We start from the raw sequence: 17,030 nt of genomic DNA on the forward strand, positions 1-17,030 counted from the left end.
GCGCGCGCGCGTGTGCGACGCTCGATGCTCCTCCGGGGGCTGCAAGCGTAGTCCGATGACAATCGGTACGCGAGCAACATTGTCGACTTTACGACGACGAGCGAGCGAGCGAGCGAGCGGGAGTTTTCCTGGATAATCGAACCGCGTTTGAGTGCGAGTGCGAGCGCGAGCGCGCGCCGCCTTTCTTCCGACATCTGGCATGATTCGCATTCAGCCAACCAAACCGCGAGCAGCTCTCGTGCTCCCGCCTCCGTGTACGCTTCGATGTCCTATCTACCTATCCTGACCTTTCCCTCGGTGCGCTCTACGAGCGACCCATTCGCGATATACGCGACGGGAATTGAGCCAAAAGTGGCTCAATCTTGTAAGATGATGAAAGAAACCAGTAGCGAGCCGCGAGTTTGCTATTTCGAAGGCAGTAACGCGCGAGCTCTCTCCAACCAAGGAAGCATGCAAATGCGGGAAATCTATTTCCAACGGTAATAGGTGCCCGTGTATAATGTAGATTTAACTACCCGCGAGTAGTGAGCGAGACTTTTTTTTCCATTTCTTTTACCATGACATGAAATGCTAATCAAATACATTAAATATAATTATACGTTTGTACATTTAGTATTAACTTATATGTCAAACATAAGAAACAATTTTTATAAACGTATCTTTGTGAAATTGTATGAAATTTTACAAAATTATTTAATATCGTTATTCTATTTTATTTTTTTTTACGAAAAATATCAATTTTTCCACAGAGCTGTTTTTTCGAGAGATTTTTATACATTTATTACTTTTATAACTGTAATGTGACATTTGCATCTACAACGAACGAATATAATTGAGAAAATTACAGAGTCGTGCTTCTTTAATGCAATCACGACTGTGTCATTGGTATTGATATTGAGTTGGAGAATTACAAATGATTGAAGAAAGATCTTTTTACGAGATACTTTTCAAAGTTGCTAAATTTTAAAGCAAGTAGATTACAAACTTTACTCTTTAGCTATTCAACATGGAATTATGTGATATTGTCAAGTCTTAAAGAGCTGTCAAATTTCCTCAAAACGTAGTATCTTTTGACTTTACTAATAAGTATTTGCTTGCAGAGGTCGGTGATCTCAAAAACTTAATAGCACATTTGCATCCTTGTGGCATTTATGATGTTTATCTCGTTTTTTGTTAAGATCTGCTTTTTCTGTAGTGCTTCTGCGAGCGATCGGCCCATAACCCCTATCCCAGTGAACACCAAGTAATAGTTACATAATATCAATATTATAATTTCCTACTCAACAAGATAAATTTAATATAATACCCATGTTATATCACATTTACATTGTTAAGTAGGAAATTATAATATTGATATTATGTAACTGTTACTTGCTGTTTACTGGAATGTTAAAAAATACAACTTTAACAGTTTTTCGTTTTATTTCATCAGCGACCGAGTCTGAAATTTCGCGTACTGAGAGATAAAATTTACAACTACAATATACTTAAATTTTAATTTTTTATACTTTTGGTCAGTTTGTGCAGGAGCCGTACCTTAAACATTTTATCCGACAGTCTGTCAGGAATTTGTTCTGGTGTAGCATGACCCCCTCTCTCTTTGTATACATGTATATATAATATATATTGTATATGTTCATATATTATATGTATACACATATATAAAGCACGTCCTGTACATACAAAACGTTGTATGAGCACGAACGAGCGTGTGAACAGAGAAAGGATCGAAGGGTGAATCGCATTTAACACTGAAAATGAGAGCATTATAAGTAACGAATGTGAGATCGCTGCAACTCAAAGTGCGAGTCGTTAACACAATTAAATAAAACTTGATCGATATGCGGGCAATAATTATCTGGCTGAAATTTTATCAGATTGAGGAACGCAGTGGAATAGTTAGCGAAAGTTGTTAAAGGTTGAAATGCTGAGAACAAATGAGAAGTGTTTCACATGAAATAAATTATAAATTAAAATAATAAAATAAAATAAAAAATACGAAAAGATTACCACATGCTTCGGTGGTCGAATTGGTGAGACACCTAGTGAAAGGAAAGTCCAGGTTCAAACCCTGGCTGAAGTAAATTTCTCGCAGTAAATTTCAAAATTAAAAAATCATTTAGACACTAACATCCGTCCTGGCTCTATATGTTACTTCGTATTTGTAAAAAATACGAGCTTGAGTAAAATTCTCATAGAAATAGTACGTATATAAAATGGAATAAAAAAATAACTATGCCAGTTGCCATAATATTTGATTACATTTGAACTGAAAACTTGATAACGACAGAAAATTGTCCAACGTACGAAGTATAGATTCTTGACAATGTTGCGTGAAAGATGATAAATATCTCGATCTGAGCACACAATAACATACAACAATGGGCTAAATCTCGTAGCAAGCCATGCGGTAGTTAACTCAGACACGATGCTGGGCGCTGATACTATTCGTCACATAGTCGAGCCGAGTCAACACTGGACGTGTTTCGGAGATATAAAATATGCTACTCTCGTGTAGACACTCTCGACGGGGGCCGGAGCGGACGGCGATCCTACAATATTAATAAACCCTCTCTCCTTGGAGCCGCTCGGAGATTCTCTGGCCTATCTCTCGGTCCTTTTTTCGGATGGGCCTCGGTAAAAGGGGCCACGCCGAAACGAGAATGGGCGACCGAGAAGCGAGACTTCCAGACAGCGTGGCTCTGCATGGTCACAGGTGTGCCTTCGGGCGCGTTCGCTTCGGCTCACGGCTGCACGCTCGCATACATACACGCTCGCGCACCCCCGAATATGCGTGCGTCGAAAAAGCCATTACTTCTTCAACGTTACCGTTCAACGGGTGTCTTTCTTGGTTGCAGTTTTCATCGTCGATGCGACGCTCGGTATCGATTTTTACTCGGACTTTTATCACGATCTCTCGCCCATCCGCACCGCAACGCACCGCACCGCATCGCATCGCACCGTTTCGAATTCGTCGCGAAATTTGGCCGCGAGCGCCGAAGCGGTTAGCCCTTTTAACTCGGATCGGAACGCGGCGCGGAGCGGAGCGGACAACAAAAGCGGCGTTAAAGCATTCGGTCCGTCGGCAATTTTTTCTGGTTCGATTTTGCGGCGGGGGCACCTCTCGGTGAGGAATTCCATCCATCAGTCGGGCCTAGATTACGCCGCGTTAGTTACAGAAAGAGAGAGAAAGAGAGAGCAAGGGAGAGCGGGACGTGCGTGTGTACACCGGGTATGCAGGTGTGTGTACGTGAGAGATGGAACCTTTCGAGGGTGTCGAGGGTGTCGAGGGGGCGAAGGAGGCCCGAATAGAGGTAGAGAGAAACTGGCCCCGGAGTACCTTAAGGCTAGACGCGGCGGCGGCGGCGGCGGTCGAGGGAACGAAATGGGCGCGAACGCGGCCGAGGAACAAAGAGAGGCGCGGAGAAAGAGGGAGGCAGAGGGAAGGAGAGAAAGAGAGGGGGTTGGCGCGCGAGAAACCGAGAGAGGAGAAACGCTCTTGGGATTCAGGTGTTGATGACCAGACACCGCGCCAGCGCGAGAAGCAGCAACGAAGAAGGCGGCAGAAGCAACGCGCCGCGCTGGCGGTGGCTGAGGGCGGGATGCCTTTCATCTTTTCATCTTTGTCTTGTACCTCCGAGGCTCTCTCGCACATCTTTCCGGCCGAAGCGCGGCCTAGGGGCAGCTTCCTCGCCCGACGCCTCGATGCCTCGATGCCTCGATGCACATCTCACCGAAAACCCCGCAGCGGGAGCTCTCCTCGCCGTTTCCTACACGTTTCCTAGACGTTTGACTTCGGCGAACCGCTTCTCTCACGGGGAATCGTCAAACGAGGCGGCTCCGGAAGCCAATTTTATCGCATCCAACGACGCGTCCAACGTGGTGGTCGCTTATCGTACCAACGCACCCGACTACCTACCCTCAAAATTTCATTGTCACTTTTTTTTCATATCAATTATTTATCACTCGTTATACTTGAAAAAACATTCAACACATTTACCCCTTTCTCTGTATCACGCACTTGCAGAAAAATAGTAAATTGAGAAAAATGTCGAGAGACGTTGAAATGATTATATTTGAAACACGAACATGGATGGAATCAAATCTGTACGGACACCTGGATAGAATTAAACGTGTCGTGTTGTACGATGGAAGTTTTCTCGTGCGCTCAAAGTGGAAGAAACCCCGCGAGAGAATGTACTCGCGAGGATACTCGCGTTACGCTACAAAAGATCGAGAGGTTGGCCGTGGCGTGCCGCGGCGAAATTAACCGAATTCTCCTTCTCCTTCTCGTCAAATCATTTGAGGTTTCCGTCGCTTCCGTTGCGCCTTTTGTTTACTCGCAAACGCGAAAGCGCAACGAACTCTTGCCGTACAATGCGGATCCGACATGTATATGTACATCGGGCATGGAATTTCGGCACGCAGCGCTTTAAGGCTGTTTCAGACGATATCGAATAATTTTCAGGTCAATATCAGATGTACCCAGGTCTATACTTAGCTCGCTGATACACAGCGGTGTTTAAACAGTTTGTTAAGCTAACTAATCGTAAATTACAATTTACCCAAGTGTTGAAATATGCATCCATGTCCGGGACTGTCGAAAATCATCTAAACCGAAATAAGCGCGAGAATATTGCTTCACAATTCTCAGAAACTATTTTCTTTAAGTACGTAGTTTTGTGCGAAAAGATTGTAAACTTTTACTTTTACATCTGAATTACTTTTTTCTTTGTAATTGCGCCACAGAACTGCATATTCCCAGTGAGAACACTAACAGTTTCGGAAAATAATTAAGTTTTGGAACTTCATCTTTTCTTACTACATTCACAACGTTCTGAATACCTTTAACATCTTATTAGAGACAACTGCCAAGTTAACTTATTTATTGCAAAACTTTTATTTTCGAAAACTGACGGTCGGAACGCGGTTTCGTTCCGACCCCATGGACATTCGACGTTAGTGTTCTCGCTGGGTTTAAGATTAATATCCCAAATTGATATTCCCGCAAACCGGTATCATTAACTACCCGCGGTAATTTAGCAGCATCAAAAAATTTGTACTGATACTTTTTGACAAACGTCTGTATCTGTTTCATCCGTGATGTTGGCTCAAAGGCCATCGCCAAAAGTCGTGTCGTTTGGAGCAGCCTTTACCTTGCTTCTCGACCGAAATGTTTGCCTAGTAACGAGTAGGTTTCGTCGATTTGCAGAATATGTATATCGAGTATTATCAGCGAATCACGTAGCACGGCCGCGCCGCTTTCGATAAAAGACGGACAGTTTGCAGGGTAGGAGTATAAGGAGCGAAAAAGAGCGAAGAGAGAACGAAAGGTAGAGAAAGGTAATTCCGATTGTCCCTTTCTATCTCGTGGCCGGCACGTACGTCGCCGTTCGGCTTCGATCCTTCGGCTTCGTTGTTTTTCTTCTGTATGAATTTGCTCGAAGCCTTGTTAAGTCCTTGCTTTCGGGCCGCGTTATAATGGCACAAATAATGACCCGAGCGCAAACGCGCGTTCACAATCCACTACTAATCTAATCGGATAATTGAATGAGCATTGATTTTTCGATTCTCCCGCGCGTGATTCGGTTTTTTTGTAAAACTCGGGTATGCTCTTTTCTTTTTAAATTCACCCAACGTACTTATCTGTGAATAAGTGAAGCAAGCATGAAATTGTGCGTCACAAAACTCTTTCAAACGTGTACAGAAATGTATTTATCATCTACACCTTTGTTAATAATTGGTAAAGGAAAGTCCTCTATTACGCGGAGTTTCTGCTAAATTAATTGGCGTCATCTGTTGGTTCCACCATAAATTTATTGCCTTTGGAGTGAAATCTGTTTAGTGGAAAATTGATAGATCGTGTAATCGTTGCGAAAAAAGATTTGTGATTGAACTTGGACGTTGAAAACCTGCTATCTCATGTTAGAATCCTATCTCATAATAGGGGACTTCCCTCTACTTATATCTATTATTTTTTTGAACAAGGAGTGCTTGAACGAAAGAATGACGTTCAAAGATTGAGGAGAGAGACTTGAAATTTATATTAGATTAAGGCAGTCGATGTAGGAATTGTTTTGAAAGAACATTTACTTTCTCGCCTCTGGTTTCTTTTAGCCACTCATTTATTCATCTCTTTCTATAGTAATTTTATATCTCCAAGTTATCTCGGCTGAAAAGCAAGTTGAAGAAATAAATGTCACGTTCACACCATCGCGCGCGATGCTCTCATCTAAATATTTTACGGCGTGTACACGGTCAGTGCACGCTAAATATCGAACTGCTAGTTGACGTAAACCGAACTACCGCTAGTTCAAGTGACCTTTAGGCGAGGGGCTATACCTACCGACTTGTTTGCCGAGCACTATCTTTAACGAGCTTTATTAACGATAATCGATTCGCGTACTTGTAGAGCGTAACGATTGATCATACGAGGTCGATGCGCCGCCGTTGAATATTATCGCGACTGCTTTGTCCATAAATCCTTCTCAATGGAAAGTAATAATGGCGCTCTATCGTGTTCATTACTTAGCCGCTTATAACGGTTGCCGATCGCGATCTCTCGTATAGTCGTACATTTTCGACTTATTTTGCCTTCCGTCTGCTTACTCTAAAATCGGGAATAATACCAGACTCTTTTCACCACAAATTTCCTTGCAATTTCATCCAAATGAATCCTCCGAGAATCCTTCTAGAATAATTTAGAATAGCTATTTATAAATATTTTTCAACAGCGAGCGTACAATATCATTGATAAAATGGTTGACAGTTATACATTTTATTTATGTCATGTTTTACATTATATCCTAAGAATGATACAAGTATATTGCACTTTATTTAAATCAATAAGTATTTGTTGATAAAAGTTTTCAAGTTGTATTTAAAGACAAAACACGTGCATAAATGTGTAAAGCATGGCTCATTTCTCTTTGATATTTAGCGATCTTTTGCGACACGAGAGAAGAACCGATACTAAGAATTATTATACTCCTTCGCATTCTCTGTCCTACTCTTCTTAGATGTATCGCAGGACGCAACGAGACCCACCAACGAGCGTGACTCGCTGAGGTAGTCCTTATTAAATCTTCCCCGTCTCCATTAGAGGCAGAAATTACGGATAATCCTTTTTATTACGCACGCTACACGGACTCCCATGGAAAGAGAGCGCAGAAAGGCAACCGGTACGTTAAAGAAAAAAAGTCGGGATGGGTCGCGGCCACGGTTCGACGCGGCATGGTGGTCCGCGCTTCCCATTCCCGACAACAAAGCGCTTTTAAACAATCTCCATTGTGCCCGTAATCCCGAGCCATGCGTGAAATCAACACGTTTTTCCACTTAATTGACAAACACACGCCTCTCCGTCCATGTGTTCCCGGCGAGCGCCCACCAAACACGACTTATATCGCTAACATATTTCAAGTATAACGAGTAATATAACAAAGTTACTTCCAGCTCAATCGATTCGAAGCTGAAACTATCACATTTTGCAGTAGAGAAAATCCTTCTTCTAGCTGTGGTCGGCTGGAAAAATGCGTTGCGCTCTAATTCTCGAAAGAGTCTCCAAAAGTTTGCGAAATTCCTCATATTTCCGGAGAGTTGGACATAAACTAGTTTAATTTTTCTCATAGTACCGGCTTTTTATCATAAATTCCATCTTAACGATCTCTCTCCCCTCGCGTGTAAAGCATATAAGAAAGAAATTAATACATCGATAGGTAAAGAAAAAGGAAAATTATTTTAAGAGTAACACGCGTACACTTTTGAAATTCATTGAAGATATTAAAATTTATTAATTTACTCCAATCATATGAAAGGTACAAATCGGCATCTCTCTGTCAACGGCAAAGGATATAACATAGAGGGTGAGAATAAAAAAAACACTTGTATTTATATCGTTATTCTACGTATATACAATAATTTATTTCGCTACGAATCGTTTCTACATTTACAAATCGTTTTTGCTCGAGCGAGTACGAGTACAGAATATACATAGATGGATGCGAATGTAACGAGCAGTCTCTTGTTTCCAGAGATGCAAGGCTTATAATTTAATCGACGGTACATTACGCAAGGAAACGCATTTGGTGGCAATGCTCAAGAGTCTGGATAACGATGCGGTTTCAAATTTTACGGAATTAATATCGAGACTATTAATTGGACATTTTCTATAGAAAAGGAATCAAGCACCTTCGTATCTATTTCGTGAAAGTAAAATATATAGTTTTGTTAAGAATTTTGTTTAACGAGAAGAGAGAATGTTCGACAGAGATTCATGTTACAAAAATAATTTACGATGTAAATCTTAATCTACTTTTCAAACCGACGGTTTTTGGTTTGCTTAAAATTTAATTATTAATAAGTTAGTTATATTAATCTATAAATATATTTACATTTTTACAAAAAGACAGATGAATAAATATGTGAGCAATGTATATTCGTTGTTTTCTCGTGGCTTTATAGATTATTAAAAAAAAAATAAATAGCACGTAGATTTTCCCATATAAATATTTCCAAAAGGCGCGCAAGAATTTTGTAGACTCGTTGAAGTGACGAAAATTAAAACCGGCTTTCCTTTTGTATTCCTTTTGTATAAAAGATTCCAATTAAATAGTTACACGGCACAAAACCAACTTTGAAATTCATATTTATACACGAATCTTCAAAGTTAGCTCCATATTGTTAATTTTATGTGCTGAACCTAATATCGGTATAGCTGTGCTCGCGCCCGCGTCCGCGCCTAATCGTTTAGAGATCGTCTAATTAAGTTAATTACACAGGCGAAAGCCGCGACGCAACTTGGAGCGATAATTGTTACTTATCTTTGTGCACAATGTCGCGCGCTACTGCCGATTCGGGGTACCGCGGTTAACAATATAATCGATCACCTTTGCGCTCGTACGTAAATTACGATAAGTCTAGCTAACTGCTCGCGGACAGTTTGTAAGTTTACAGACCAAGCGACTCTCGCGGCGCACGAGACGAAAACCAATATTAGCGAGCAAAGACCTTCCCGAGAAGGACGATCTTTACGAAACGAGGAACTAACGTTGTCTACGATGTCTCCCTACATTTGCATCACGTTGATTCGCGTCGACTCGCGGTGAGTTGGACAGAAAATCGCAGCAATTACGTTCGATCGATCGCGATCGAATAGAAAAGCGTCCGTGATCGTCTTTGAATTTTGTCGCGTCGAACAAGACAGTGTAGATCTCGAAAAGTCAATAGTAAAGAGCGAGTTCTGCGAATCTCTTCTCGCGGACGCATTCTCGTAAATACATTACACCTTCGCGTATCTAACAGAATTCGAAATAAGATAACTGGGGACTTTCCGCTTCGTACGTGTATACGAACGCTGTGCTCCGATCTGGATATAGCTGCGGTGATAACGCGGACCAGTCACTTTCCGCAGGATTTCAGGTAAATGAAGGTGGAGTGTATACGCGCACACACGCACACACACGCAGGCACGCACAGATACATCCAGGAGACACGATAGAGGCGTCGAAAGCACGCTCGGCATCTTTGTGAAAACATCCGTCAGACGTTTCCAAGACGCGTCATGGATTCTCGCGTTGTTCAGCTAATCCCTTCGATCGAGACAGCGAACAGAGTTCAAGTGGCGGTGCCGTAAGACGGCCTCTGAACACCCGTGGTTGCGATCGACATCGAGTACCCGGCATAGAGCGGTCTCGGCACGAGGAGCGAGGACTTTTTCGCGATCGGCTCGTCAGTGAGCCTCGAGGTTTCCTCGTCGCCAGTACCAACACCGACACCGACACCACCACTACCACCGTCGCCGCTACCCTCGTTGTCGTCGGGCGCAATAATGTTCTCGATAGTGAACGGTTTCTTAACCCTCTTCTCCGTGTTTGTCGCGGTCAAGACAACCTGGTCCTCGCGATTGGAGGGCAACTGCGTTCGCTCAACCTCCACCGCCAGGCTCGAGATTGGCGACAGGTGGCGATAGGACGACTTGGACGCGAGCGAGTTTGGCGAGGTGGGCGAGGTCGGCGGCGATGAAGCGGCGGTGGTCAGAGCGGCACCTCGATAGAGATTCATCCTGGAGGACGAGGACGAGGACGAGGACGACGAGAGCGGCTCCTCCTCCGCGAGTTTGTCGCGGTTGTAGCCCGTGAGCTCGTAACTATTCTCACCCGTGAAGACCGTCTCGCTTTCTCTGCCGGTGCTGGCGGCGATGACCGGTCCGTTGTCCAGCGCGCGGTCGCTCGACAGACGGCGTTCGTCCCGCATCTCTCGCATCTCTCGCATCTCCCGCGTCGGATGGATGGCCTGCCTACTGGCGGGGGTCTGCTGGATATACGGCAGCTGCGACACCGCGTACGACGGCGAGACCGTCGGGAAACCGGGGAAGTTCCAGGAAGCGGCGGAGTGCAGCAACGCGGCGGCCTCGTACGTCCTCAGAATCTCGTTACCGCCGTCGGTGGCACCGCCCGCCAGTCTCTGTCTCACTTCGGGTGACAGTAGATAGTAGCCGGCGGTGACGGCTTCCGGCGCGGTTGGTCCAGCCGGCAGGCCAGCGGTACCGTCGAACCGGCCGAAGCCGGCCGCGCCGGCGAAGTCGCCGTGGTTCGAGGCGGTGGCGACCATCATTCGCCTCTCCTGTATCTCCCATCGGAGCAGATCGTCCCGCAAGCGATGGAGATTCGCCAGACTAAGCCCATTGCTGGGACACGTCGCGCCCGCGTCGACAATTCCGCCGGTCGACACGACCGGTTCCGGGTGCGGCTGCGGTTGCGGCGGAGGCGGCGGCGGCGGTGGAGGTGGCAACGGCGGCGGCGGCATCGCCGAGGCGAGCGCCTGCAGCTCGGACTTGAGCAGCTCCTTGTCCGGCTTGTGCAGCTTGAAGCGTTTCCGTCGGCGAAGAAGCGAACCGTTCTCGAACATGGACAATGCGGCGGGATGCAATGCCCAATAGGCTCCCTTTCCCGGCCGATGCGGACCGCGCGGTACCTGCAATCGGATCATCGGGTTTAGCAAATTGCGGCAGTCACGGCGTCAAATGTCTTCGATTTAAAACACCAATTATGTATCACCAGTCACAGACTTCTTTCTTTTATATGTCATTATAATTGACCAATTCTATTTTCTAAAAGACTATCGCATAGATAATTCTTCTCAAAATTTTTAGGAGATTGCACGATAAGCTGCGATCACATCAGGGATATCAAAGCAAATGTTTGGTAACGCGCATTTGTTAAAGTTGCAGTTTTAAACCGTATCAAAAGTACTTTTTGGAGGCAGACCAATTTCACGAGAGCTAATTTATCGTTAATTCTTCTAGTCGGAACTTGTATTAGAAGCTTTGCCAGAAAGGACCGCGCACTTTTCTTATGGAAAATAGATTTAGGTAAAATTGGCCGAAACCTTGTCGTTTTATATTTCAATTATAGGGCCGGTTGTTCCAACCTCTTGGTAAGTTAACGAATACCTTCCAATTAGGCAAAAATATACATGTAATCTAACTATTAGTTATCTTACCAAGAGGTTGGAAAAACCGGCCTCCGATTATACCAAACGTCGCTCAACTTTAATCTTCTTAATCAATTCATGTTTGTCCCTTTCTAAAGTAACAGTTGAAAAGAGATAAAAATCGAATTAAGCTAAACTTAAAGTTAAACGACGTTGGTGAAATCGGACCTTAGTGATTCCGATCGAAAATTACCATTGGCACAAGTCAATCTTTCTAGAACGAAAACAGCTCATCGAATATCCACTTGTGGCGATAGTAACTTTCGATCAGCATCACTTGAAGTACAAAATGGCAAAGTTTCAGCCAATTTCATCTAAACCCATTTTCCATAAGAAAAGTGTAGGGTTCATTGTGAAAAGTTTGCCAATGCATAAACAATCGAATGGCAGGTCGATCCATATTGAATTTGCGACAATAGGTAGATGACAAACAATGCCATTCTTGAAGGTTGATTTTTAGCGAGCTTTTCTGTTCATGTTTCTAGCGAAATTGCATTAAATTCGCACTTAGAAATATCATAAATATTATCCGTTCCATAAAACAAGATTTTACACATAAAGTATCTGGATATCTGCAGTGTATCGTAACTTAAAACTGATAGCCTTAGTTTAATAGTCTCATTATCAGTTGCAAGTTTGACAGCTATTGATATGGGAAATGAAAAATAAGATTAACATAAATGAAAAATAAGCGCAACCTGCGATTACCAAACGCCAAATAACGTAAGGTAAAGAAAAAAAAGTAGTTTTGAAGGAAGGAGCATAACGGACACGATACGGAAGACGAGTCGAGTATTTGTTTATCCGTGTGGAACGCCGACGAGAGTTGTAGGAACGGAAAGTTGAGTGGCGTCGATTGGAAAACTCGGTATCGGCCTGAAACTAGGTCTGCGCTACTTGGAAATCCACGCTTTGATGAATACGCGTCTGCGAAGTCGCGCCTTAATTGATATCTCGATGGACGATCGAGAGTCGGGAGACGGAAGATGTGCCGGCCGTCGCGTAAAACGCTGGCAACGATGTCCGAGGCAATTACGTGATTCTCGTAAAGCACGGCCGCTCGTATCGCACACTCAGGTGAGTAGCCCCTGTTTTTCCCCTCGGTATCGCGTGGAAAGGCACCTAGGCACCTAGACACCGTCCACCGCGTCTCCTCGCGACGATGGCCGATATAAGGCGCAGTCTTAGCGGCGATTGATGAGCTGTAGAGAGCCAGGAGAGCCCATTACTTGCCAGGAACGAACAGGTTTTACATTTAATAACGCGAAACGATTATCTGCCGATCGGCTGAGTTAATTCGATCGGAAAGGCATAACCTGCTGCCGGACAGATCTCGCCAAGGGAAATATATTACCGCCGCTATTATTAGTACCACGCCTCGACGAGAGGTAGACGAGATCGGTCGAACCGCGCTCACATTCGCGTCTTTTGCGTCACTTCTCTCGATCGTTACCGACAGCCTCGAGTTTTCAATCGTGTTCGTGGGGAAGACGAGGAATTACGTTCCAAAACGCTCGAGCAAATTCGACTGAGAGTTGCACAAAGAGTGCATTTATCAAAACTAACATTTTTTTCTGCTTGTGACAAACGATGATGAACGACAACTAAAAAAGTTGTGCTGCAATCGTTTACGTCTTTCAACCTTTTACATTATTTAAACTCTCTCTCTCTCTCTCTCTCTCTATCTTGTATTGTACATATGCATGGTAGGTTTATTAGTTCTACATTTACACTTTTTACACGCGTATTCTAGAGAGAGAACGCGAGTGAAATATTTAAAATAATAATTACAATGTAATTTTAAAGCGATAATGTCGAACAAAATTTTTGATAACTCAAACTCTTGGTCTTTACTGAACTATTCCTTATCTTAGAAATAAAATTAACTTACACTGTGCTGAAAATATCAATGAGAAATGCGATGGAAACAAATCCAAAATTTATACAATTCCACCATCTTAGTCCCAGTCTACAATAGATGATTTAAGTCCTAAGCCTTAAGAAATTGATCAATCATGGTCAAGTATGAGTAGAATACGCGACTGTGATTAGTATTAGTAGACTGGCACTTAATAAAACTAGCGAGAAATTAATTTTTTTTATCTATGAATTATCTGGCCAATCGCTAGCTTTGCCTCTTTATGTCGAAACTTTAATTGAACATCTCCTCATACATTTAATTCTATCTCAATCCTGAATTTGAGTGAGTAAAAGCATAACATTTTACTATCAATTTACACAAGAAGATTATAAATCCGAAAACGATTACTTTTGTAACCTCGGCAGAAATTGACCGAAGAATCCGTAGAAAAAGCAAGCGGGTACATTTCCTCTGTCAACTGTTATAGTTTGCTTACATCTATTGTATGTAAATAATATTGATTTTAATTAATTCACAATCAACGCTTGCTCTTCCGGCATAAAATTTCTCGAAAATTTCTCAGAGACATTATTACTTTCTATCGTTTCCGCTTATAGTTTCACGCTTTCTAGTGACGGTAATTATTATTCGTTGTAAACAGAGGCTCATATAGGGTAAAATTTGCCCAATCAAAAAGAATACAAATATTCTACTAAACTTGACAACAATGTCTGATTTTCTTCTTTTTTAATTTAAAATTGTTCTCGACTCAAGTAGATTAATTATGATCTTTTAATTTTCAAATCTAACGATATGTGCCTAGTTGTAAAATATTTTAAGAAAAAAAGTATCACATTAATCATGTTCGTAGAATGTTAATTTTTTGTTAGAAATGTTGTCTCAAATTAGAGTCTTATTTAAAAATTGACTCACTTGGGTTTTACCGAACTCAGGGAAGATGTGTCGATTATTTTCTCATTCCAAACTTATACACGCGAAATAGAAGGCAGCGATGAATAAATTGAATCTTTTGTGAAATGCACAATATAATAATTAAATATACATACATAGATTTAAGTCTTCCCACATGTTTGAAAATTGACATAATATATTTTTCATGGATGCCGGAGCTGTACTATGAAGCAACTAAATAATAATTGCAAAATTATCCCTACAATTGAGTGCAATCTAAATAATAGTCTGAAAAGTCTAGAGGAGTCTACGCTATGCAAATTGCATCGGGCAACGTCGCGAGTTCTCAATCGATTGTATTCTACAATATTTATCGTTACATTAGTTCATTGTAACATCGCGGCGTAACGTCATAGCGAAGACATTCTCGAATTAGCAGCAATGGTATATGCAGCAAACGTACACGAATGAATCACCAAGTTAAAATATGTATTATTGTGTCACGTTAACAAGAATATTGACGGCAAGTAAACGTCATAAACGTTTAAATTATTATCGATCCGTCGTATAATTAGTTATCACATTTTTTTCAAAGCTCTCGATATTTAAACATGCTTCACGGTGATCATTAAAATGGTAAATATCACGGGAAGTTTGGAAAAATAATAACAAATTAAAAACCGGGCATTTTGAAAGGTTTCGAGTTGTACAGTTTGTGTAGAATTGCGCATCAAGTGTCCTTACGAGGGGCATTGGTGGATGTTACTTGGCCTTGCTGGGGCACTATGGTAAACTTTTCAGAAACTCTCATAAAGTTGTTGAGAATGCCACGTTGTCCCACGATTACACGATTTTCGGGACAAATTTTAAGGGAAAAATCTCTCCGTGCACTGGACGTTAGTAGGCACTGATATATGTACGTGATTTTCAGTATTCCGGGACCATATAAAATTAGGATATCTCGTTAACCATGGTGAAACTTGTCTCACAATCGGGCTGTGAGACGCGGCGTGCAGGCAAGTTGGAAGTGATTTGGCAGTGACAGCCAAGGATCGAGCGACGAAAGGGAATCGGCGTTCTTTGGTAATTTTGAGGAAACCGCGGGTGAACGGTACGCGCCATGACGATGATCGCACACGTTGGCAGGTGCGAAACAGATGGCTCGATAATACAACACCAAGCACCTTGCGCGTTGCGTCGTCGCTCCGCGCGAGCCCGGACGTTGACGCTCAAGAGGCGCATCACGTCAATCAAAGATCCGTTCGTAACGCTTCGCGTTCGACGACCGCGATTTGAGGCATCGCTTTGCAAGTGGTGTACGCAGCGCTCGTTAAAACTAAGCCTGGGTGAAACTCATTGTAGACCGGGCCTAAACAAAACTAGGACAATATTATCCCTCGTCGAGCCCGTATCTGATCGAGATTGAGATTAGATTGAAATTTGCCCAATTGGAGCAAAAGTTTACTGCGATTGGTGAAATTTCAATCTAATCCTATAATCTCAATCCGTAGGCTTGAGTCACTGATTTTCGTCGAGCGAGGTGGCGACCTTTGAGAGAAATTTCGTAGAGTAACCTCCTAGAAATAGTAATTGAAGCAAGATCGAATAGAAAGGGAGAAGGACGAATCGAAGCTCGGATACGTTGACTAACCTTGATGAAGCAGTCGTTGAAGGACAAGTTGTGCCTCAAGGAGTTCTGCCATCGCCGCGTGTCCTTCCTGTAGTACGGGAAGCGATCGGCGATGAATTTGTAAATCTCGGCGAGCGGCAGCATCTTGTCCCTCGAGGACCATATCGCCATCGCAGTGAGCGATATGTAGGAGTACGGCGGTTTCTGATCGCCGTAGGTATCGCGCGAGGGCCGCGGCATTATCGACGAGCGGCGAGACGAAGGATACCGAAGACCAGTGTCTCTGTCCCACACTCCTCCCTTACGTGCGAACGCCCGACACTTTGCACGACGTTCGCCGACGCGCCAGCATCCTGGGTATCCTCGCCGCGAGTCGGCGGGAGCACGAGGTAGGCTGCTGCTCTCGGCCACGGCCGAAGACGGAAATTTCCATCGGACCCAACCACGGGGTCCCAACCCGCGGCCGGCCGAGGCGAGCGAGGCGAGCGAGACGGTGTACGCGAGCTACACGCTACCACAATCGTCACGGTACGGCACAATCCGGACGTTTCTCAACACTGTCCGTGTTCGCCGCGCGAGGCCCCCCCGAGCCCGAGCACGCCGAGTACCCACGATCGCGTCTCCGCGGATACTGCGGCCGATCCATACCCACACCCCCGCAACGGGTTTCCCCTACTAGGGGAACCCGCGGCTCCGCCGTGTCCCGGATTGGAGCCCGCTCGTGTCTCGCGTTCTCGCCCGGTCTCGCTCGCGCTACCGGCACCCACCTCCGTCCAATGGCGCGGTAGCTTTCCCACCCCGAGCCCCGGGGGTTCGAGCGCGTCGCAACAAGCCCGTCCTCCATCCGTCCGCGAGCGGATTCCCGTGGGCGGGGCGCCTTGGCGAGCGTGAGCCTCGGAGCCACCTCCCTCGAACGAACGAGAGCACTCGAGTACCGGCCAATCCGATATCGCGCTGCCGCGGCCGCCCTCGCGCCCACTGATAACCGTGTGCGGCCGTGCACCACCGGCCACCGGCCGCCACCGGGTTACTGGCTACGTCGCCGGCGCGACGAGAGAGAGAGAGAGAGAGAGAACTTCCGCGCGTTTCGTAACGCGCGGATCGATCCGCGGCCCAAGGATTCAAACCGGTGTAATT

General features: G+C 44.3%; 1 protein-coding gene across 1 annotated transcript; it reads right to left on the minus strand.

Annotated features, from left to right (window-relative positions):
- Positions 1-7,886: 7,886 nt before the first annotated feature.
- On the minus strand, positions 7,887-16,498 carry LOC105563529. Its single transcript, XM_012015167.1, has 3 exons — positions 15,915-16,498; positions 10,745-10,971; positions 7,887-10,684 (listed from the first exon to the last, which is right to left on the minus strand). Exons 1-3 carry the CDS (start codon positions 16,131-16,133, stop codon positions 9,613-9,615), a joined length of 1,518 nt encoding a protein of 505 aa, XP_011870557.1. The 5' UTR covers positions 16,134-16,498; the 3' UTR covers positions 7,887-9,612.
- Positions 16,499-17,030: the final 532 nt, after the last annotated feature.

The sequence above is a fragment of the Vollenhovia emeryi genome, unplaced genomic scaffold (genome assembly GCF_000949405.1).
Source record: "Vollenhovia emeryi isolate VEMERY1.0 unplaced genomic scaffold, V.emery_V1.0 DF939174.1, whole genome shotgun sequence".
In the NCBI taxonomy this organism is placed as follows: domain Eukaryota; kingdom Metazoa; phylum Arthropoda; class Insecta; order Hymenoptera; family Formicidae; genus Vollenhovia; species Vollenhovia emeryi.

What these genes read in the sequence shown, in the direction of transcription:
- LOC105563529 (XM_012015167.1), bottom strand. Translation starts at nt 16,133, where the DNA reads ATGCCGCGGCCCTCGCGCGATACCTACGGCGATCAGAAACCGCCGTAC. An exon ending in TCAACGACTGCTTCATCAAG is followed by an intron (nt 10,972 to 15,914) that starts GTTAGTCAACGT and finishes ATCCGATTGCAG; the next exon opens with GTACCGCGCGGTCCGCATCG. An exon ending in CCTCCGCCGCAACCGCAGCC is followed by an intron (nt 10,685 to 10,744) that starts GCACCCGGAACC and finishes GACGTGTCCCAG; the next exon opens with CAATGGGCTTAGTCTGGCGA.